At 37.9% G+C, this 23,895-nt stretch overlaps 5 protein-coding genes across 6 annotated transcripts; 2 read left to right on the top strand and 3 right to left on the bottom strand.

The window, feature by feature from the left end:
- The first annotated feature begins 1,379 nt into the window (after positions 1-1,379).
- LOC120777571 (carboxypeptidase B) lies at positions 1,380-4,242 on the top strand. Its single transcript, XM_040108975.1, has 3 exons — positions 1,380-2,446; positions 3,363-3,467; positions 3,528-4,242. Exons 1-3 carry the CDS (start codon positions 1,662-1,664, stop codon positions 3,892-3,894), a joined length of 1,257 nt encoding a protein of 418 aa, XP_039964909.1. The 5' UTR covers positions 1,380-1,661; the 3' UTR covers positions 3,895-4,242.
- Positions 4,243-5,242: 1,000 nt separating this feature from the next.
- On the bottom strand, positions 5,243-9,994 carry LOC120777367 (nuclear valosin-containing protein-like). Of its 2 annotated transcripts, none has more exons than XM_040108636.1 (11): positions 9,849-9,994; positions 9,573-9,696; positions 9,371-9,459; positions 9,127-9,301; positions 8,848-9,051; positions 8,366-8,772; positions 7,763-8,268; positions 6,820-7,705; positions 6,409-6,738; positions 5,771-5,989; positions 5,243-5,700 (listed from the first exon to the last, which is right to left on the bottom strand). In XM_040108636.1, exons 1-11 carry the CDS (start codon positions 9,903-9,905, stop codon positions 5,620-5,622), a joined length of 3,078 nt encoding a protein of 1,025 aa, XP_039964570.1. In that variant the 5' UTR covers positions 9,906-9,994; the 3' UTR covers positions 5,243-5,619. The 2 variants fall into 2 exon arrangements, with proteins under 2 accessions (XP_039964570.1, XP_039964571.1); XM_040108637.1 differs by having other exon boundaries at positions 8,848-9,048.
- Positions 9,995-10,663: 669 nt separating this feature from the next.
- LOC120778001 lies at positions 10,664-12,552 on the top strand. Its single transcript, XM_040109664.1, has one exon. The coding sequence runs from the start codon at positions 10,762-10,764 to the stop codon at positions 12,280-12,282; it is 1,521 nt and encodes a 506-aa protein (XP_039965598.1). The 5' UTR covers positions 10,664-10,761; the 3' UTR covers positions 12,283-12,552.
- LOC120778003 lies at positions 12,362-13,848 on the bottom strand. Its single transcript, XM_040109666.1, has 4 exons — positions 13,704-13,848; positions 13,507-13,624; positions 13,150-13,427; positions 12,362-12,448 (listed from the first exon to the last, which is right to left on the bottom strand). Exons 1-4 carry the CDS (start codon positions 13,725-13,727, stop codon positions 12,371-12,373), a joined length of 498 nt encoding a protein of 165 aa, XP_039965600.1. The 5' UTR covers positions 13,728-13,848; the 3' UTR covers positions 12,362-12,370.
- Positions 13,849-16,421: 2,573 nt separating this feature from the next.
- Positions 16,422-21,314, bottom strand: LOC120778002. Its single transcript, XM_040109665.1, has 5 exons — positions 21,211-21,314; positions 19,320-19,452; positions 18,909-19,246; positions 18,494-18,654; positions 16,422-16,657 (listed from the first exon to the last, which is right to left on the bottom strand). The coding sequence occupies exons 1-5, from the start codon at positions 21,220-21,222 to the stop codon at positions 16,537-16,539; spliced, it is 765 nt and encodes a 254-aa protein (XP_039965599.1). The 5' UTR covers positions 21,223-21,314; the 3' UTR covers positions 16,422-16,536.
- Between the last annotated feature and the right edge of the window lie 2,581 nt (positions 21,315-23,895).

Genomic DNA, 23,895 nt, shown 5'->3' with positions numbered 1-23,895 from the left:
TAAAATTCTTGCCAGATGTTAGTTATTGAAGTGATTTAGAAGTAGACCACTAGCATAACTTGGTGAAGTATATGAAATCATCTCTTCTTAACAGTCCAACATCCAGTAGAACCAGCTGGAATCGAAAAGATCCTCCATACATAGTTTTAGTGCATGAGATCGCAAGATTATTAGGCATCAATAACGATAAAATGTGCAAATTGGATCCTTAACTCAGATTTCAACAATAGAACCTGACCTAACCTAACAAAACCTAACCTACCCATTCAATATCGACTCTTCATTCATTCAACCGATGAATTTGTAGTCTAGATGAAACTTTTGTGTGGAAAATAATGAGGCTGGTCTTTCTTTATGGAGTAGATACCGTTTAGGCAGTTATAGCTTGGAGAGAGGGTTTCTCAGCGGAGGCTGTTTTCTCCTTTTCATGAGGGGTATTTTTTACGAAGCGGATCCCAAATCGAACGCACCCAGGGATTTTTCACCTTCAAAGCTACCCAGAGGATACTTGGCCCAAAACCTGAAGTCGTGAGCTGCTAAAGATATATATAAAAGAATAATTTCTGGCCACTTACAAGTGAATGGCGCTCAGAGAACTGTCCTCACTTGCGTGAACTTCTACACATGATTCATGATTCCATCCTCCGAGGCTGGTCTTACTCAGACAAAATTTTAGGTGAGAACCAGACGTGTTTTATTAGTAACCTAACCGATTTCTGCGATAAATTTAAGTTCGAAACTGGTGGTTCATTTTTCAAGGCATTCGTTGAGATGCCTTGGGGAATGTTATCTTCGTCCAAGTACTCTGAGCATTTAACGATAATTTCCTCACAAAATCGTCTTTTTAAAGATATAAGAAAAGCTTTTGAACTGTACCCTCTGTCTAGAAACGTATATTTTTCTGGACCTATTTCCTGCAGATTTCTCTAGTTATACCTTCCAAAGTATTGAGGTTGCAGCACCTGAAAGCACTTTTCTTGCAAATTTCCTGTATGGCAGGCTAGTAGTTATTAAAGCTGCTTCACTTGCATATCCTTTCGGCAGCCACTAGCATAACTTGAAGTTCCGCTGTTGGTGTGTGCACTTTTGGTGGACTTTTGCGAACTTTGTTCAAATGTGTGCCACGAAAAAGTAAGCAGCGTTCGTTTAGCTTCAAATTCGCTGCATTCGTAACACAGCCGACTGGCGGCACAGTCACAGTCAGTGAGGCAGGATCAAACGATAAAGAATTTACAAGCACTTTACAAACGGCGTTTTCCAAAATTGTTTTTAGGAAACCGAAAACAGAGCGCTGCTCGTAAAATTTGTACATTTGTAATGTGTCTGCAATTCATTTATCAAAAGTGATGTGGAGAAAGTGAACGAAAATTTTCAATTCAAAATTACAATTATTTTGTCTCTTTGTCGTTGCAAATTCAAAATTTCGCATTCGAAAAACAACTCGCAAATTTTTGAGCACTCGAGTAAAGGAAAGGCTTAATCCGGTACAAGGGAATCCGCTCGATAAAAATTAACTTTAATAAATGTGTTTGAAAACTTGAAAAAATATAAAAACTAAATTAAACAAATCTGCTGTTTTAAGTGAAATTCCCGCGAGCATACACAAAAACCAAAAAAAATATTCACACAACCCAAGGTCCCTCACGCCAGACACACTCAGCATGCCAGTGAACTTGAAGAAGCGCAGCAAGAAACGCACCAAGAAGACCATTTCGCATGTGAAGTTCCAGAAACTGATTGTGCCCCGGCCGGATGTGCTGCACGGCTACCTGCGGCACGAGGAGATCAATCGCTATTTAGAATATCTGAAGAATCGCTACAGTTTCGTGCAACTGCATGTGCTCGGTCTGACACACGAGCGTCGTCAATTGAAGGCGATCGAAATCGATTGGAATAGTGAGCAGAACTTGGAAGCCGTCGAACGTGAACGTACGCGTCGCATGCTTTACGATAAAACCGCAGTGACGCCACCGCCACAAAATGTAAAGACCGGCGTACAGGGCCGCAATACGATCTTCATAGAAGCCGGCACGCATGCGCGCGAATGGATCAGCGTAGCGGTGGCCTTGAATTGCATCTACCAGCTAACGGAGAAGCATTTGCGCAATTATGAGTTACTGCGCAAGCTGCGCTTTATCATTGTGCCAGTCACAAATCCCGACGGTTATGAGTATACGTTCGTGAAGAATCGTCGTTGGCGCAAGAATCGTCGACCCATTCGTCATAGCCGTCACATTGGCACCGATTGTAATCGCAATTATGACTTTCACTGGGAAGATGGACCCTCGAAGAGCGGTCGCAATACGTTCAAGGGTCTGAAGCCATTCTCCGAGCCGGAGACACGCGCCATGCGTAATATTCTGCGCAAACATAAGGAGAATTTATTATTCTTTCTGTCGCTGCACTCGTATGCGGAGAGCATTATGTACCCCTGGGGATATAGCAAGTGAGTTAAGAGTGTGAATGAAAGTCATTTCCATCTTCTGAATGTTTAACTAGAGGGCAGTCTAAAAATTTTGTAAGGTATAATCTCCAAAGGTGCAAAGGAAACTGACAAGATCCACTTACGCAAACTCTTATTTTTTACTGCTTACGCGGTTACAGCCGACGTACTTGAACTACTCCCACTATAATATTCGCTCGAAATGATCCCTAAGTTTTCGACATATCGCGCTGAAATTTCGCACACGTTCTTTTATCTTCAAGAAGCACTTAATTTTTCGACACCGCGGATATCGGGCCACCATAGCATATAGTTGTCATACAAACTGAACGATCAAGTACTGGTCCTTGTATGGGAAACTTTTTTATTTGATGAGATATCTTCACGAAATTTGACATGGACTATTGTCCAAGGCAACAGTACAATCCCTGAAGAAATTGTTCAGAACCAACTACTATAGCATATAGCTGCCATACAAATTTATCCATCCGAATTAAGTCCTTGTATGTCACACTTTTTTGTTTGACGAGATATCTTCACGAAATTCGGTGAATTATTGTCCAAGGCAATGCTACAATCTACGAATATATTGTTCGGTTCGGACCAATATAGCATATAGCTGCCATACAAACTGACCGATCTCAATCAAGTTCTTATATGAAAACATTTGTGATGGTTTATAATAACCGTCAGTAGAACTCATCTTAACTTTTTTTCACTCTTTTTTTGAACAAATCCGTTTCGAAACAACTATAAATATAGCATATTTTTCATAAAGTAATGGAGAATTGCAAGCCATTCCTTCGAATGAATGAAAATAATATTTTTTCGGAAACAAATTTTTATTGGACTCTATGTTTCTCCTCTTTTTCCTATGCAACTACTATAAAAATAATTACATTTTGAACTCTTATTGCAGAGACCTACCCGAAACATGGCAGAAATTGGAAAAACTAGCGCTAGCCGGTCGCAATGCCATTAAGGCCTACAATGGCAGAAGTTATCGCGTCGGCAGCATAGCAAAGTTTGTTTTTTACACAAAAAAATTTTGAATTTTTCTATCAGTTCTTTATGTAATTCTTAGACTGACGAAACGACGCATATCTGGCTCAATTGTGGACTACGTTTTCGGTGTAATAAACGCGCCATTGGCGTTGGTTATGGAATTGCCTTCGCAAGCTTTGGGTTTTCAGCCGCCAGCGGAGTCAATTAGCCCGATTGGGCACGAGAGTTGGTTCGGCATACGAGAGATGTGCAAAATGGCGTATGACATAGAGGCGCCCTTTTTGAAATTGGAGGCGACGTTATTGGCGAAGGCGCTGACGAACGCTAGGCAACCGTTGCATGAAGCCGACGCAGCGTCGAATAGACAGCCACTCTACAGAGCGCTGATGCCCGCCATCAAAACCGAACAAGCGCTGAAGAACACGCAAGTGCCTGTAAAGGGTTGAATAAATTCAAACATACATACATATTTATAAATTTATCATACGAAACTCTTCTCAAATTTATATTCCATTTTCGGTTATGTAATAAGTAAAAAAATTCTGTGGCATTTCAAATACTTTTTTTATTTATTAACTAATAGCCATAAGTAACTAATATACTACACGGGCATACATATAGTATTAGGGCGTTCGTTATTTCCCCGTGAATTTATGCGCTGAAGAGATGTATTTAGTTTGCCATGGTGTTTGCAAAACCCTAGAGGAAGCATCTCATACCCTCCGAGCTGAGTCCATTTAGATATGTTCGCCTGTGCGTCCGTACGTCTGTCTGTATAAACATAAATTATTTTCTCAGTTGTCTCAGATATCGCTTTAAAGTTTTTCTCTTCAATAAGCTGCTATTTGTCACATATCGGACCATGAGAGCATATACATATGTACATAGCTGTCATACAAACTGGTCCATCCAAATTAAATCCTTCGATGGAAAACTTTTTTATTTGACAAGATATCTTTACGAAATTTTGCACGAAGTATTATCCAAAAATGTCCTGCAATATCGAAACAAAATTTTTAATCGGTCAACTATAGCTTATAGTTGCCATACAAACTGACCGATCATACTCATGTGCTTGGATGGAAAACTTTTTTATTTCAGAAAATATCTTCACAAAATTTGACACAGATTTTTATCAATGTATCGCTATAATCTCTGAAAAATTGTTCAGATTGGAGCACTATATCATATAGCCGCCATACAAACGAATCGTTCAAAATCAAGTTAAAAATTATTTTACACAATTTTATGCTATAATAAATGCATCTGTGTAGGGTATTATAACTTCGGCTAAAATTTTTTCTTCTTTTCAAATAAAACTATATACATACATTTTTTCCTTATGTTTAATATGGGGTTTTTAGTTTCTTTGCAATAAATTGTTTATCTCCAAAACAAATAAACCCACAACTTTGAAAAAATGATATTCTAAAACAAAATTTCGCGCTCTAAACGAAATTCGTAAATTTTTTTTTCATAAAATCAAGTCTTTAAAAGTTATATGCAGTGAAAGTAAGATCTTTATTCATTCATACATAGAAGCGCCTTGTAAATTCTGTGTTGCTCATACGACATGGTGTACTGTAACTACAACGGGCATCAGCAAAAAAAATCAGCTTGCGTTATAACGGTCACCCTAATTTATATGTACGCCTTATATATTTGTTTAAGATTAGTGGAATTGCTATTATTTGATATAAATTGTGCTCGCTGAACTATTTCATGTGAAAAATTCTGAAAATAACTTCAAAAACATGTCCGCATTTTTGATTTGCTTGAATAAATAATACATAATTTTGTTGTTGTCGATATTGTTGCACGTTTGCGCAGACTGAAAAATTGTCAATTTCGAAACGCGCAGACTTCTTTTTATTTATAAAGTATACTTGATGGTTCAATGCTTGAAGAATATAACGAAAATAAATCCATTGAATAGTGAAAATAAAAAAGTGAATGTAAAAATTTCAAAATTACAATTACAATGAAGGGACTTGAGATACTGTTGTACATAGGGTGGTGTTTTAATGTGTTATACGCCAAAGTAATTGGGTTCGTTTGTTGTATTAAAAACATATGTTTGTGTATATATAATCGATTAAATGTAGCGCTACAACATTCACCGTTCCAACGTTATTTGCAACGTACTATTTTAGAATTATAACTAGCATATTTTATTCAGCATTATCGTCTGTTGTTGTGGGGCTTCTTGGCGCGGCATATTTCAAACGCAATTTCTCGTATGTTTTACGATCCTAAAATGGAGTGGAATTAATAAATTTTAGACGATTTTCAAGCGTTTATAAGAATTTAGTAGCAACTCACCTGCGCGCTAACGGAAGGTCGTATGAGTTTTAGGGCGAGATCAAAGTGCGACTTGCGTACGCGCAAATCCGTCGAGTCCGGATTATGTATGGACTCTTTCAAGGCCAACATGGCAGATTGCCGCACCAGACCAGCCAAGTCAGCGCCGGTATAGCCGTCCGTGCACTCCGCGACGGCTGTGAAGTCGACATCGTCCGCCAATTCGGGTCTAGTGCGTTGCTGTAAGTTATAAAAAAAATTAATGAATTAATTAAAAAAAATTCAAAAATCTAAAAAAATCAGAAATAAAAATTAAAAAATGTAAAAACAAATTAAAAAAAAATCCTAAATGTAAAACAAAAATTAATTTAAAAATGTAAAACAAAAATGTTTTTAAAATGTAAAAAAAAAAAACAAATTTAATAAAATATATAAAAAAAAAATAAAAAAAAACTACAAACAAATTTGAAAAATAAATTAAAAAAAAAAATAAATTAAAAAAAAAAATTAAATTAAAATTATTATTAAAGAAAATTAAACATAAATATTTTTATTTATAAAAAACAAATTAAATAAAAATTAAACTAAATTATTTATAATAAAACAAATTAACCAAAATACATTTTTTACATAATATGTTTAATGTAAATGTCTCTCACCTTCGTGGTAGCCTCTAGAATAGCGACGCGCTCCTCCTTTTGCGGCAGTCCTACATAAAGTATGGTATCCAAACGTCCGGGACGCAGTATTGCCGGATCTATTATGTCCGGCCGATTACTGGCGGCCAAAATGTACACTCCTTTACGATCCTCGACGCCATCCATTTCGGTAAGCAACTGGTTGACGACTCGCGTACCGGAACCGCCTTCATTTGTGTCGGAACGCTTCGGGCACAGCGAATCGAATTCGTCGAAGAAGATGACACAGGGTGCCGAGTTACGCGCACGCTGGAAACAAGCGCGCACAGCACGCTCACTTTCGCCCACATACTAAAAATTAAAAAAAGGGATATAATGAAGTTCTAACGGTTTGAGCCGTTGGACGGGCTTGAGGGACCAAATTGTACACACCATATTCATTAGCTCCGGTCCCTTCACGGATATGAAATTAATGCCCGCCTCATTGGCAATGGCTTTGGCAAGTAAGGTTTTACCGCAACCCGGCGGTCCACAAAGAAGCACGCCCGACGGCGCAGTCAAACCGAGTGTGATCAATTTTTCCGGGAATTTCACCGGCGCCAAGACGGCCAATTGCAATTCTTCGCGTATATCTTGCAATGAGCCGACATCGGCCCACGTCACATCTGGTACTGTTATGAAGCCTTCGCGCTTCGAAGACGGCTGCACGACTTTAACCGCCTCCATGAAATCTTCTATGGTGATGCAGAATTCCGATGCGCATGTCACATCCGTTGGCGGATTGTCGAGCCAATTAAGTAGCTCCAACAGTGATGGTTCCGATAGATTGGGTGCATCTGTTGTGTTCGACGAGGGCTTGCTGGACTCGCCCGTTTTAGTGTCATCAATGGTGGTGGCGACTACTTCCGTTGATTTTACGCTACTGTCGGCAATTTGTACATTTGTTGCATTGTTGCTTGATTCGGCTTTGGCTGCATCCTCACCCTCTACATCCACGTCCATTGCCTCAGCGTCTTTCTTTTCCGTAGTCGTTGCTTCTACTGTTTCGGCGCCATTTGTCTGTCCTTCCGCTGTTTCCTCATCATTTTCTGAATCCGCTTTTGCTACGCTGCTGGCTGCGGTAGTTTGTGCTTCTTCTGCTTTTTGTTCGTCATCTGCTTTCGCATTTGCGTCAATTGATGCCTCATCTTTACGATTTTTGTCTTGTTCAGCTGGTTTGTTACTAGCATCGGTGCTTTCATCAGCTTCATCGTCCAAATCCACTATGGTTATGTTGCGTTGTGATTCCAACTGGAAAGCGCGTATACATTCTGAGCACCTGTTGGTAAAATTTTTAAATAAAAAAGGTGGATTGCTTTTAAACATGTACACTTACTTCCGCTTGACTGCAATTGTTGCAGCTCGCGACACAAGCGCCAACAGATCAGCACCCACATAACCCGGAGTTAGCTCTGCTATTTTATCGAAATCACAATTCGAATCAATCAAGAGTCCATAGCAAATTATTGTCAATATGTCTTTGCGATCTTTGCGCGTTGGTATGCCTATAGCAACCTCATGGTCGAAACGTCCAACGCGGCGTAAAGCCGGATCCAAAACATCTGGTCGGGTGGTTGCGCCAATGACCAAAACGCTTTGTCCGTCTTCTGTTAACTTTAAATTGTCCAAGCTGCTAATCAATTGCGAAACAATGCGACGTTCCATATCTTTTTGCGCCATCGAGCGGTTCGAGGAGATTGCATCGATTTCATCTATAAACAAAACGCTAGGTGCATACATGGTCGCCTGCTCGAATACGTCCCGTATACGTTCTTCCGACTCACCGGAGACGCCGGCAATCAACTCAGTGGCCGCAACTTCGATTAGTGGCAAGTTTAGTTGCTGAAAAATTGTTTAGATTAATTCAATAAATATTGTATGCCAAGTATTAAATTATTAAGAAGGTATATGTATATGTATTCCTTGTATCTGTACTTACACCTGCAATTGCATGCGCCAGCAGGGTTTTACCACATCCAGGTGGCCCATGTAACAGTAGTCCACGTGGTGGCATTAAGCCCAAAACGAAATAAATATCCGGTGACTTTATATGCATTAAAAGTTCACAAAGCTCTTTCAGTGTCTTTTCCATACCACCGATATCTTGGAAAGTTTCGCGAGACTTGCGCAAAACAACTTCTTTCTTGAACTTGCGTTGACGCAGTTGATTAATTTGACTTGATGCTGTTGTTGGAAATGCCCCAGAAGCGGCATCATTACTTTGTTGATAACCGGATAAACGATTTGAACGCTGCATTTGTTGTTGTTGCAGTTGCTGACGCATATGTTGCTGCTGCTGCTCATTGTCTCGCCTATCAAACGGTTGAGTAGCTCTATCGTTCCTCTCTATTGATATGAAGGGTATATTCGTATTGAACTTGGAATATTCGAAAGTTATGCCTCCATTCAACGCCAACTTACGCTTTTTATGTGGCTGTTGTTGTTGCTCCGTCGATTCGGGAAATTCGTGACGCTTCTGTGCACCAAGCGTGACAGATACGCCACTTGTGGAATCAGTCGTGGCTGAATTTGATGAGCCCTTGGACGATGACTCTTGTGGTACATTGCTTTTAGTGAGTATAACACCGGAAAATGATTTTGTTGTACTTGTTGCATTCTGAGCTACTGTTCGAAAAATTAAATTTACCCGATATTAAAAATTATTATGTGCCCGCTTGTCATTTATTAGTATTTACTTACTACCATCTGAAGATTTGCCATTTGCACAAGTATCATCCGCGCTATCATCATCACTGCTGATATCAATCGCTTCACCAGCAGATTGTTTAGTTGTTGTTTGTTTCGATGCATTTGTCTTTGGTTTTTGATAAAGATTATTCATCAAATTGTTCATCAGATTACTAGACACCGAATCCTGAGAAATAGACAGGATTAGAAATGGAACTTAGGTATTAGATATTATGAAAACAATCAACAAACTTACGTCCATAACTTCCAAATCCGAACCATCCGAATCATCTCCACTTGACGGTTGACTTTCCAAACCATAACTGTGCGAAACAATGCGATAAGCTGAAAGTGACAATAAAAAGTCAAATCAAAAACGCAAAATAATACTCGATTAGCAAAAGTGCTTTTTTTAACACTCGTACATACACATTTATGGAAACATGTATTTAACTCACCTTGCTCAACAAGCGCACGAAAGGGGGCTTGCTTGCGACGTGTATACTCGGGATAACGCTCCATCAACTGCCTTGTCATTACACTTACATCCAAAAACTTTTTGTCCACGTTTTCTTCTAAATACTGCAAAAAAAAATTATCACCGATTCATTAATCCGGCATATAAACATGCAGTCATTTCGGTAGCTCCAATTCAAAGTTTAAAGCCTCATATACATAACCTCAACATGTGTCCAAAATCAGGCAGTCGAACTTAATTATTAACGCATATTTACCTGCTTAACACGATTAATTATTAAAGGATCATGCAATAGTGGCTTATTTTTCTTCATTTTCTATTTGTTTTAACAAGGTTCAGCAGCTATAAAAATGAACAAACTCAGAAAATCGCGACGCCCGCTACTAGCGCATTAACCGAACGTCGTTGCCAGCTTTCAATAAAAATTAATCACAGTATGCCAGATAAACCGCCAACAATTATTAAAACTTTCAACTAAATAATAATTGACTTTGAAAACCTTATATATTTAGCAATATTCCAAAAACTAATTTATAGCGTTTTTTTAATTAAGCAAGCACTTGGCTAGAAATATTGTAATAGTTCTTAAATATTGCATTTGCTTTCTACATGCAGTTAAGATTTTCATCAGTATGGCATCGACATCGCGATCGAAATTATCGATTACAAATTTTTACTTTTTAAGGCTGAAGCTAGACTTTACAAATTTATAAGCCTTCCAAAATTTTAAATTAAATCTCCTTCTCACTCTTAATAATAATTGTGAAACCGTTTAATTCCATTTAACAAAAAATAATTGTACAACAATAAACAAATAAAAAAAATAAAAAAATATTAGAAAGATTTTCATCTTGATTCTTAGTTAATATTTTTGAAATAAGATATACACTTATTGCATTATACATTTTTCGCGCAAATATGACTTGTTTGAACCTTAGTGGAAATTTTTTGTTTGTTTGTGTGTTATTAAATCGAATCTTAATTCTTGAGGGGTATATAAAAATTGATACTCATAAGTTATCGATAGCTTTTAATAATAATTATTAGCGTTGCACATCTCTATTTGTTCATTCAATGTAGAAATAGAAGTAAACATTTGTTTAAAGGAAACTCTTAACTTGTTGCGTGTTCAACTTTAAAAACTTCTAACTAACGTGTGAAATTTCAAAATGGGAGGATGTCGTTGTTCGTTTCGCGGCTGCCCTGTGGGAACGTCTCAAAATCCCGGCATGCATTTCTTCCATTTTCCACTAAAGCACAGAGAGCGCTACCGACGTTGGTTGAAGTTAGCCAACACAATGCACTTCCTCGACTTTAACAAGGCCTACCAAAAGAACCGCGTTATTTGTGCCAGACACTTTCGTGATGAATGCTTTAAGAACTATAAACGGGACGGCCTAAATAAGGGCGCTGAGCCAACACTAATGCGCTTAAATGACGAAATGGCTTTGGATTATTCGCACGAGGAGGAGAATGGTGGACCCGAATTGATCAAATTACCACAGTGTACACTAAAGCATTTAATTCCACCGGAAGGGTATGTGTTTGCCTTCTCCTTTCATGACAATTTGGTTGTAAGTGAATACTTAAAGGAAAACAATATTGTACTAGGGAATACTCATGAAGCTAAGCAATTACATATTGAAAAGAGGCAAAGAGAAGAAGATCATATAAGCTTTGATAACTCCACTAACGCGAAAAAAATGAAAATTTTAAACTCAACCGCCATCAATTTACTTTCCAAAACCAGTGAAATAATACCAGCTGATACAATTATTAACATAAAAATCGATCAGAATGTCTCAACGTTGGATATACCACTGGATACCGAAGTAAATTTCGAATCTGAAGAGGCGGGCGAGGATATATCAATAGAAGCAGAAGAAGAAGGGGAATATGATTTCATCCAGATTGAAAATTATATAAATGAGAATTCAGTTGAACTGGAAAGTGATAATATATTCAACCAGCAAAAATGTGATGAACTCTCTAAAGAGCTACTAGATAAAGATGAGAAATATGTTAAGAAAACAGAGGAATTGTTAGCACGAATTCGGGAGCTGGAGAAAGAGCTCGGGCAATCAAAAGATGAGTTAAAGAAGAAAACAACAATTTTAAGTAGAACAGAAATTGAGCTAGACAAAGCCAGCACCGCATACCAAAATCTGTTGGAAAACTATGAAGAATTGGAAAATAAATACAAAAATGAGTTAGAAATCAACAAAAATACTTCGATTGAAAGCCGATGCCTGAAGCAAGAAAAAGCCCGTTTAAGTGAAAAATGCTTGGAATACGAAAAACAAAAGCAGCTAAAACAAAAGGAAGCAGTAACTACTAGTCAGGCATCGTCGTCGTCAATCGGCAAAGAGATCGCCATTGGTAATCGACGTTACACTGCAGGAGGACACAATAATATGCAAAACACGCCGTCAAAGGCACAACTATTTAACGGTATTAAAAAATACATATCATCATCTATGCTTGCATTGCTACGCATGGAGATGTTCGGCAGTGCGGATCGCAATTGGAAACCCGACGAGCAACGTGTGGCCATGGACTTGTTGCAGCTTGGCGATGAAGTGTATAAATACATAAATGATGAGTGGCGTTTTCGCTTACCCGCCTTAGGTGAAGTCAGAACATGGCTGGCAGACACTACGAATTCAATGGATGATGAAGAGGATCTATAATTTTTAATTAGTTTTTATTATTAATGGTGTACAAGAGATTAATTTTTTTATATAAAATAAAATAGGAATATTCATTGACGATTAAATATTAGTTCCAAAATGTTGTTGCATTATCTGCGAAGTTTGTTGCTACCGGACTATCCAAATTACAAATAATTGACGTGCTCTGTAATAAATAAATATTTATTGTTATTTAAGAAAAACATGATGACGTATTAAAATATCTATTAGGATTAAAGACGTACAAAAGTATTGTTTACTAAATAATGATTATGAATTTTAAATGCATAATAAATATGTATTTTCATATAAAATTTAACTTTGTTTAACCTAAACAAGACATAATAAGTAACGCAACGAAATTTGTAACAATGAGTTGGAAACGTCGAAGACTGCATATATGAAATATAAGTATATCGTATATAGATGTACGTATATAAATTTTTAGTGTGCCGAGCTGAGTCCATTTAGTGATGTCCGCCTGTCTGTATATACGCGCACTAGTCCGTTATATTTTGAGATGTCGATCTGAAATTTCTCCCCGAAAAGCTGCTTATTTGTCGGAACTGTCGATGTGGGGCAATTATAGCACATAGTCATTGTATGGAAACTTTTTTATTTAAGAAGATATATTTGGAGTGCATTGTTGTACAAGACAACGCTGCAATCTCCGAACAATTTTCTTCAGATCGGACCACAATAGCATATACTTAGCTGCCATACACTCTTTTTTTGTTTGTGAAGGGTATTATAACTTCGGTACAACTGAGATTAACGTAATTTCTTGTTATTATTATCAGTTCATATATGCTTTAGTTTGTATACATATTTATTAATATATGTATGTATATACGGTTTAAAACTTGCCTGCACTTCTGTAACACATATATTCTGCGTCGATGCATCACATATTCGCCCCGTCGGACAGCTGCCAGTCACATCAGTGGGCTTTGTTGCGCCAAAACAAAATGCAAAAGTGTTGCGACTCGTGCATGCGAATACTTGATTATCATTGCACAAACCACAACTAGATGTATCACCGCAGCTTGCCGAGGCACCATTGCTCTGAAAGCAAATATTAGGTAAATTCGAGCAGATGAGTCCATCAGCGCAATGAAACATCTGATCCTTAATGGGTACGGTACCTATGTATGTACGTTTATTACAAAGAATTTATTTAGTAAAAAAATCACTTATGTTTGTAAGTTTGCGCGAGCACTGTACCTCCATAGCATAGATAGAATGATGTTTCATTAATGCATGCTGCGCTATTGCTCTGACAGACATTGCAGGCTTGGCCGCTCACATACCAGACACTTATTGAAAGGACGAAAAGCGCTTGCTGTGGCCGCAATGAAAAAAATAAATAAAAAAAGTTAAAATATTATAACCGGAAAACGAGTACAATGGCGCCTGCTTACCAAAACTTCGCGTTTAATTTGCATTTTGTTAACTAATTTAGTTGGCAATATCTTTCGTTGATAACATCAGCGCGACTATTCTTTGAAAGCTGTTGTCTCTATGCTTTTTATAAATTCTGCAATTCGCTAAGATTTAAGTAAATATTGTTTATGGCTTATGTATGTATGTATGTATGCTACATATAAATATAAATGCTGATGTAGAATTAGTTCCAAATGTACCCATTTTCAAACAGCACTGGTCGACATTGCAGCATTTTAAATATGCTTTTGTTGCTTACTTTAACGGTTGAATCGAATCATATTAATATAGTGCGATTATGCAAAATGTTTGAATGGATAAGTTTGGAAAAAGAGAGTTAATTTAAATTTAGTTTTAATTATTATAATTATGTAACCTGATTTTGAGAAATTGATTATTTTTAAAAGTAAAGTGTTATTAATAATTTCCTAATCCAAAAATTGCATGACTAGTAAAAGTTTATTTAAAGAGCCTTCAGTTATAAAAATAAAACAAAAAAAACAGAACACTATTTATTAAATACCCAGTGGTTTCATATATCGTATTTACTGCTGGGTTCCAAACTGCTATAACAAAACCAAAACTATCAAGTATTCCAGCTAACATTGGCCGAAATAAGAAAAATAAGTGAACAAATTTTGTACGAATCTATATATATATAGCATGTATGCAGACATAGATATAATATCTGAAAGCAAATAATCTTGATCTTGAGCGAAAACATACATACATACAAGAATATATATATTTCCCTTATATGTTTGTTGTTATTTTGCTTTTGTATCTTCGAAACGTGCTGTAGAGCCGTTATAGTTGATTTCCTTTTATAACATAGATATTGTTTTAGAAATTTCTTTGGGTCATCCACACACATTTCTTAATGTAAGAAAGCCAGGCGTAACGCAAAAGCGAAACCAAGTGAAAAGTGCTAATTCGAGTTCAAAAAACTTTTGATTTCAATGTCTGCTAAATGTGTTCAATCAACTTTGTAGTCTCTTCTGTCTTATGTGAGATGTTGTTGTTCTTAATTTACAAGGTACTTTCTTGCGAACATCGAAAACTAAGCGAGATTGATATGGAGTTATTTATATATTATGTATATTTGAGTGGGCTAAAAAACAGCTAATCCTTTTTTCACTTCATACGGTTGACCTTATACCTATTATTGGTCAATATGTGAGGTATCTGAGTGAAGCTAAGAGTTCTGATAACGGTATGTCTTGATGCCAAAAATGGATAAAATTGGGCCTTTACTACCCGTAGTCCCCATATACCTTCCGTTTATAGCGGTCCATTGTGTACCAATGGTGGCTCAGCGCTGGCCTAGCTTCCACGAAGCCCAGTCTAGTAGGAGAACACAAGAGGATGTGGGAGCACCGACCCGCCCCCATTCTATCGATAGGTAGCCTAGGGTGCCTTTTCTTGCTAGATCATCGGCTTTGCAATTTCCTGCGTTTCCTCCCTTACCAATCTTATCAGAAAGACACTCGATTTAAACCCTCCTCGACCAGACATGAACGAACTGTAAATGAGTCCAAGGATAGTATCGCCGCTCTGCTATCTGAGTGAATGGTTACCTCTCTGAAGGAGGCTGCACTCCGGAGTAGCAGATCTACTTCTACATTAATGGCTGCAACCTCGGTTTGGAAGACTCTGCAATAATCAGGATGTCTGAAGCTGGAGTTGGTAGAGAGCTCCTAACAGTAAAATCCTCCACCAACATTTCCCCCAATCTGTGACCCATTTGTAAAGATGACAGAGAAGGACCTGCCAGAACTCAGTTTGGCGACTCCATGATCTAAGTGATCCGGCGTTATGAAGTCAAAGTGTGTGGGGATATCCAAATGTTCAGATAGATATGTGTTCTGTTAAGAACCCAAATTCTTTGAGTCTGATAGCAACTTTCACAGCCATACACCTTCCGTCGTTGTCTACGGGCACTATGTGGATGATAACGTTGAGTTCCATAGTTGGAGAGGACCTTAGTGCCCCACACATGCTATTGAGGTGGTCTTTTCTAGAGCCCTCCACTACGTAAAAACTCCTTAGAATATAATGAAGTTTTCCATGTTGTTGTAGATTCAGAGGACCACTTTGGGTGAGAAACCCCACCTTACCGCCAATAGCTCCTCTATATCAGTATAAGGCAATCGATGCCTTTTTTGCTCGCTCTTCGATATTCGGCTTCCATGAAAGCTTCCTATCCAAAATGAGCCCTAGATATTTCACTATATCCGCCGGTTGCAGACGGATGTCTCCCATTTGTGACAGCGGTGACGCCGGGATCTTATATCGTCTAGTAAATCTTGGTTTTACTTCGGTTGACGGCGAGACCACTTCCCACCGCCAGGTCAATATGTAAGACAATGCCAAAATTTAATGCACTCACTTCAGGTCTTCTGCTGGTTTATGTTTCCTTCTCATATTCAATATTAAATTAGCCTCTTTGGTTGAATTTATATCACTTATATCTCATTTCAGGAAAGCAACAGCTAAGCAATTTACGATTTTAAGTAAAGCTTCACAATAGAATTTATTCTTCAGAGACCTCAATGTCTCACACAATCCTTATTTACCTAATCTAAAGAAGTGTTAATAAATAATATATTTAAAAAATTGCATTTTTCCCATTTAGCTTTATTTGTATATTTATATACATATGTACATATATATATATATGTATATACATATATATGAATGAGTGTACAAGCTATTTAATAAAAGTGTATTTTCTAAAAACTGTATCTAGTTTGGTTAAAAAAATCAAATTGGCATTCTTCAAGCTTGCTCGTTATAATAATCTCTTCGCAATCATTGTGGGCACTGTACACCACTAATGCATTTATTCTGCGCAACGCTGTAGAACAGACCGGCTTTACACTTCAGAACCATTGATATGTAGGAGGTGCCGTCACGTTGACAATATATATATCTAAGGAAGACAAGAAATCGAAATCATGTGAAAGAAATATACATATTTATTTCTACAAACATATACATTTTTGTGGATTTCTCCGCGCATAGTTTCGATAATTTTTCAGTAAAAAACCATAAAAATAAAATTGTTTACCTGGATATGGCGTAAAGTTTCGATTTATTTAAGAGTGGGATACTTGTCCACTTATTCATTATAAGGGTAATTTACTATACATTCAGAATCATATCTACTTCATAAGTACTGCAAATATAACTGATTTTTCAATAGATAAGCATCGCTACAAAAGTAGACCGATAGGGACAGCAAACGACGCCATATTTTTCCCCGCTCTTTTGACATTTCTCTTCAGCAAGGTTTGCCATTTCATCATTGAAAGATATACGATCAAAAAACGAGTCGAAATTATTAAAATTTACTACCGAAATTCGGAGTCAGTGGCCTTAACTTTAAGAGCGTTACTTCCAATTTTTGGTCGTCATAATCGTTCTGTCAGATCAACAATTGACAGTCTAGTGGAAAAATTTGAATCCATAGGCACAGAACAAAATGTTCCCGTGAGGGAGACACAGAAGTGCCCGTAGTGTCGTGAATATTGCTGCCGCAATCAAATTGTGGAAAATTTTTCGGAAACATCTTGGCCTACATCCTTACGAGATCAAATAGACGCAAAAACTGAAGACACTTGACCAAAAATCGTCGTATGTTCGTAAATTGGGCTAAGCAACAACTTGAAAATGATCCGAATTTTCTTTGATAGAAAAGAGAAAAGGAATCGCTAATGCTCAATGATAACCGAATACTTTCGGCCCGAATTGGATGAAATGGACTTGGGCAATATGTGGCTCCAACAGAACAACACCACAAGCCACACAGCTAATGTCACAATCGATTTATTGAAAACCAAGTTTGGTGAATCGTATTATCTCATGAAATTACCCAGTCGATTGGCCGCCTTGGTCGTGCGATTTGACGCCGTCAGACTATTTCCTGTGAAGCTACAACAAGTCAATGGTCTATGCCAACAAGCCAGCGACAATTTATGAATTTCGTACGAATATCAAACGTGAAATCGCAGTATTGTAGCAGTATCGGCCAATTTATGCTTGAAAACCCTCGAAACTGGGTTAAGCGTCTGGACTTCTGCAAGCGTGCCCGTGGTGGCCATGCAAAAGAAATCGAGTTCCACGCATAATGGCATCGAATGTACTTTCACAGGATTAAAGTAGTAGCGCTACCGTTACCACTCTTGTCTTGGCTGTCTGTCTTTCTAAATACACGCATACTAGTCCCTCAGCTTGTGAGATATCGATCTAAATTTCACACACATCTTTTTCTCCCCAAGAAGCTTCTTATTTATCGAAATCGCCTATATCGGATCAATATAGCATATTGCTGCAATACAAACTGATCGATCAAAATCAATCCCTTGTATGGAAACCGCTTTTATTTGACAAGAAATCTTGAGGAAATTTGACATAGACCATTATCCAAGGTAACGTCGGTCTCAGAAGAAATTTTTCAGATTGGCTAACTATAGCATATAGCTGCAATTTTTTTATGGAACATCAAAAATAATTTTCACAAAATTTGTCTTAGATTGTTCTACAGAGCAAAGCAACAGAGTCTCAAGATCGTACCACTGTAGCATATAACTTTCATTTAAGCCGATCGAAGTCAAGATAAGTATCGGGCATGCTGACCCAAACACAATGTAAGGTGTCACTAGTCATTTTTGTCTTGTTAAACAAGTTGTCTGTTGAATCAAACGCATTTTCATAAAGATATTTTCACGAAGCCAAGAATTCACTTTAGTATGAAGATGATACTTACGATTGGCAATCGTCGGGGTTTGCTATTTGGAAATAAGATCCGGTTTTGCCCGAGGTTTCACATGCACTTAATGTATCCACTGGTGTTGTTGGTGATGTTGATGCTGTAGTGGTGGCTTGAGTTACCGCATTTTCATTTGAACATGTGGACTTTAATTCAAACTGTAAATGAAAACGAAACAATCAATATACATATAGAAATTCATATGTTATATACAGATAACATTCTCTATGCAGGCAGGTGACTCTTGTATGTAAATACATATGTATGTATGTACCCAGCAGGAAGTACTTATTCGCATAAAATGAACTAGAATCGGAGCAACTCTGAATGAGTGCATTTGTGTGCAGGATAATTTTACATACATACATACAGTTATCTAACCGTTATCTATTATTTTTCTTTTCGTACTTACGTAATCCAGCACTGCTTGCGGCGCACATACTTTCTTCAAGCTTAATTGCGAAACCAATTCCTCACTACACACTTGATCTGTCGGACAAGAGAGGGGACTGGTAGGTACCAACGTTGTTGTACTCGTACCTCTACATATGCCGAATTGCGTTGAACTTAAGCAAATGAGCTGTCCATTTGTCTTGCCAGTACATGTACTGCTACATGCTGTAGAATCTTCCTGACCTGCACAAACCGCTATAATATTGACACCATCCGGGTTCGCCTCACATATATTTTCCGAATCCGTGCAGTATTGATTGTTTGGGCAAGTGTAGATTTCTTCATCAGACGGTCCCACTGCAAGGACGAGTTTCCGGTTAAATATGCATGGCCGGGTTATAATATTTGCATATAATTCTTAGGTACTCACATGTTGTCGCTTCATAGCATAGTTGGTAGCTGGTCTCATTTACACATAATGCGAAATTATCCATACAGGTGCCACAGGACTGACTCGAGACTAATGTTGACGCCAACACCAAAAACATACAAATTGTTACTATCTGTGAAGAGAGAATATTAATGCTTACTTATTTACCGAAATAGTTTGTACTAAAGTACCAACCAATGTATGAAATAGTTACTTAGTTGGGACAATCGAAAGTTCTTTAGAAAAACGCAAATTTACGCTATCGTCATTCATTTAAGTGGAAGTGGCAATGATCAACGATTGTACGGTTGCACCGATATCGCTTCTTTTGACCTTCATCAGAACGTGCTTGTATGGTTAAGTCATAAGTTAAGCAATAGACAAACCATATCCGATGAGTAACCTATAAAAATCGCTTTCGTCAGATCACAAGGAGGCATCTTATTCCCTTGTTTTGGGTAACCTTGATCAATGAATTATTATTTCTACTCGACAGAGATAACTTCGCCGCATTTTGTCCAGGGATGAATCTTAATCGCCCATCCCGGCTCATAAAAACGGTATTTGACATCTCTGCCAACTGAGCGGAGGATCGCGGCCTTAGTGTAAATGCGGAGAAAACAGAACTCTGTCTTTTTACAAAAAGGACCAAATTTCTTCACCGACGGATCTAAAGGTGAAATAGGCATAGAAACGAGCTTCTTCTTTTGTATGTAATCTATACGCTGAAGGTAGCTTCAAACAAAATGTCTACAATTCAGACCATCAAGCCGTCTTCTGCTCTAATCAGCAAGTCCATAAACTTTCTAGGGAATAGCCAAGCGGCAATACCAAGTTTCACCGCATTAGGTTATGCAGTAATATAGAGATGAAAGGAAACTAAAAGGCAGACGAGTTGACCTGCTCGAGCGCAGCTGGGAACACAATTCCCTAAGCTAACCCAGACCATTCAAGGGTTCAAGGGTTGCTTGAAGCAATGGACCCTAGGGGCAACACCACAGTTCTTGAAACACTAGCAATGCAGGTTATTACTCAAAGTTACTTTGAGGTTGTGTTGGTGGTGGACAAACCAAAAAGCTTCTACTACTAGGCAATGTGTAATATTGTACGGGACATCACAGGGCAACTACCCTTAAGATCCAACCTCCACAAAAATGTAAAAGTGGGTTCAGCGGAATGCAGAGCATGATGAGGCGCAGGAATATTTTCTTTGCGAATGCCCAGCCTTCAGCCGTATGAGACGGGATATATTTCGGGGGTCACAATGTTCTAACTTAAGAGACATTGAGGAGGAGAGGTGGACATTTACTAAATCAACCGAGTTACTCGATATGGCTTAATTTGATTACTATTCGGAAGCACAATAACCTTAATAATGGTCTATGTGCTCTAGTGCTTCATTTTCAATCAACCAACCATGTGCTCTCTGCCTGCGAAAAAATATTTCCATTTAGTACAGACAGTCCTCACATTCACAAATTATGAGGATATTCTTAAATTGCTTTATTATTGCTCATATTAATGTAAGAAATCTCCGGAAGCCTTCTCTAAGCTTAGTCCATTGTGACAGACAGTATGTATACAGAGAGAGTTTCTCCGTAGAAGCTTAAAATATTCTTAAGGCTTTACTTGTTATGAAAAGCAATATCCGCCATCAGCTATCTATAAACGAATACATATCTGCTATTCGGTTGTAAACTGTATTTTCTCCAATCCTTAAAGGTCGTAAGCTCTTACTCTGATCTGTACACCATTTCCACAATTTCTCACAACCGTTTCGAAATTCAAATTCTTTAAACTTCGGACATTTTTTCATTACTATTTGTATCCTGGCATCCGTTTCAATTTTGCACTTATCTTAGTTACGTGTGGTTAGGCCACCTGGACTTACTTTTCCAAACATTTTCGTATATCAAATTAGACTTTTATTAACTTTTCTCGTATTTCAAATTGCTTTCACTTGACCAAACGCGGTTCGTCGTTTTAAATGCACTAGTAACTAGTAACTGCGATGATTTATAGCAACATCTGCCTATTTATATCTGACAAATCATCCATAAAATTTCGTTCGACATTTATCTTTATTATCTGATGTATTTATTCAGCCGATTCATTTAGATTACATTAATGCTTTGCTTATAATTCATACACATATTTCTTATTTCTAAGTTGAAAACACCTACCTACGAATGATAAAGTTTCAGTTGTTTGCGTAATAAATTTTGTATTATCTTTATATAAAGATCTGCAAGTAGTTCCTTACTTAAGTATAAATGTCTAGTCTGACACACATGTTTCCGTCACATAACGATTGTTTTTTTACACCTTCAATCAATCGGAAATGGTTTGCGCAAAAGTTAAAAGGCACCCAATAAATTGGGTGGAGTTGATTCGTGGAAGTCATATTACCTGTTTTATTGCATATTTAGTCGGAAGCATAAAATTATGTTAGCGTTTGATAATAAAACTTCGAAAGTTTAAAAAAATTCCTATTCCAAAATGTATCTTTTTGATGTGACACTGCCCACCTTTAGGAGAGGTTTTCCATCTTCAAAACTACTCCAACAATTTAACATTTAGCTTAAAGATGGACAAAACTACCAACAATTTCAATTTGAACAGCGTAGGCTAAATATCAATCCTAACAGGGATATCACTTGAACAGCTTGGAACTCCGGTCTGCTGTGGTACCTTCTTCTTCTTCTTTTTTTGGCGTAGACACCGCTTACGCGATTATAGCCGAGTTCACAACAGCGCGCCAGGCGTTTCTTCTTTTCGCTACGTGGCGCCAATTGGATATTCCTGGTCCTTCTCCACGTCGAACACTTTCAGAGCTGGAGTGTTTTCGTCCATTTGGACAACATGTCCTAGCCAGCATAGCCGCTGTCTTTTAATTTGCTGGACTATTTCAATGTCTTCATATATCTCATACAGCTCATCGTTCCATCGAATGCGATATTCGCCGTGTCCAACGCGCAAAGGGCCACAAATCTTTCGCAGAACTTTTCTCTCGAAAACTTCGTCCAGGCCTCTGCACCATATAGAAGGACGTGCAGAGACTTATAGAGTTTGGTTTTTGTTCGTCGAGAGAGGACTTTGCTTCTCAATTGCCTACTCAGTCCAAAGTAGCACCTGTTGGCAAGAGTTATCCTGCGTTAGATTGTTGGTGGTGTTTAAGCTGGTCTCAAGATAGACGAAATTATCTACGACTTCAAAGTTATGACTGTCAACAGTGACGTGAGAGCCAAGTCGCGAGTGTAACGACTATTTGTTTGATGACTGGAGATATTTAGTCTTGCCCTCGTTCACTGCCAGACCCATTTGGTACCTATAAGTCATATATATTAGATCATAGGACCCTTACAAATCAACAAAGCGCTTTGAGCCTATCACAAAATCTGTGAATCGCCGAAGGTAAGACTGCCGAGATGTTTCCACCACAGTCTTGAAAAGACCGGACAATGGAAGAGAAAGTGCCTGGCTGTTTCCACCCCAACCTCACCCATACAACTTTGACAATTTGTGTCCGACACAGATTTTAGCCTTACCGCATGAATAATTTTCAGTCCTACGATTGCTAAGAACTTTGCTAAGAGAAAGTAGTTTAGTCGATCTTCTGCGTTCAACACTAGGCCAAAAGAATCATGCAGTCGCATAGGTGCTGATCGTCGACCAGCGCCTGCTAAGCGCACGCGAGTTCAACTGGTATAATCCCAACAGTTTATTTGATCTTGAAATAGATAGTCCAGAAATCAACAAAGATTTTACACTGCATACATTGCCACATTATTCACTCTGCTCCAAGTGGGGATATAGGGTCATACCTTCCTGCAGGCTACGGAATTTGAGGATCTCCTTTCTTCCGATCAGTGCAACATATCCCAATGAAATCAGATCAGTGATTTCAAACTAAAAATTGTATAAAATAGATCCCCTGATGAATACACCTATTTCCGGTAGTATGTTAGGTATAAAAACGACCACATTCGATGTCGTCCGAATTTATAGCACCTTACTAGTATAATTCAAATTGCTTGAAACTATTTACCGCTGTCTGGTTGGATCCCGTCAATGCTTTAAAGTTATATTAATTAGAGAACACATGAAATATAATTAAATTATAATGTATGGTATTTGACTCCTAGAAAGACTCATAAAAGATAGTTAGGTAGACAGTCTACGTTAATCATTAATTTTTAACAGTTAGCTTACACATTTTTACTATATCTTAAACGATCATTTGCAAATACGTCACAAAGAGAAAATTTACACGTAGTTTTAACGAGATTACCTACTTACATGTACATCGACGGCTCCGTAAACACAACTGTCGTGGAAACAGAGCAAAGTTGTTGTAATTTTTTATAGTTAAACCACGTTGTTGTCTTTATTTACTTTCAGATCATACAACTCCTCGTCCGACATTTAAGTAGTACCTTTTTCTTGAGTATCCCAAAAGGCGTTTTAGAGGCATACCGCCCGCTCTGATAAAGGAACATATACATTATTTCTAGAGTTTTTCGGCTAGGTCTTTATACTTAGGCAAAGCACAATTGTCGTCGCGCTAATACTAATG

The sequence above is a fragment of the Bactrocera tryoni genome, chromosome 5 (assembly GCF_016617805.1).
Source record: "Bactrocera tryoni isolate S06 chromosome 5, CSIRO_BtryS06_freeze2, whole genome shotgun sequence".
Taxonomy (NCBI): domain Eukaryota; kingdom Metazoa; phylum Arthropoda; class Insecta; order Diptera; family Tephritidae; genus Bactrocera; species Bactrocera tryoni.
This window is presented reverse-complemented; position numbering and strand designations above follow the sequence as displayed.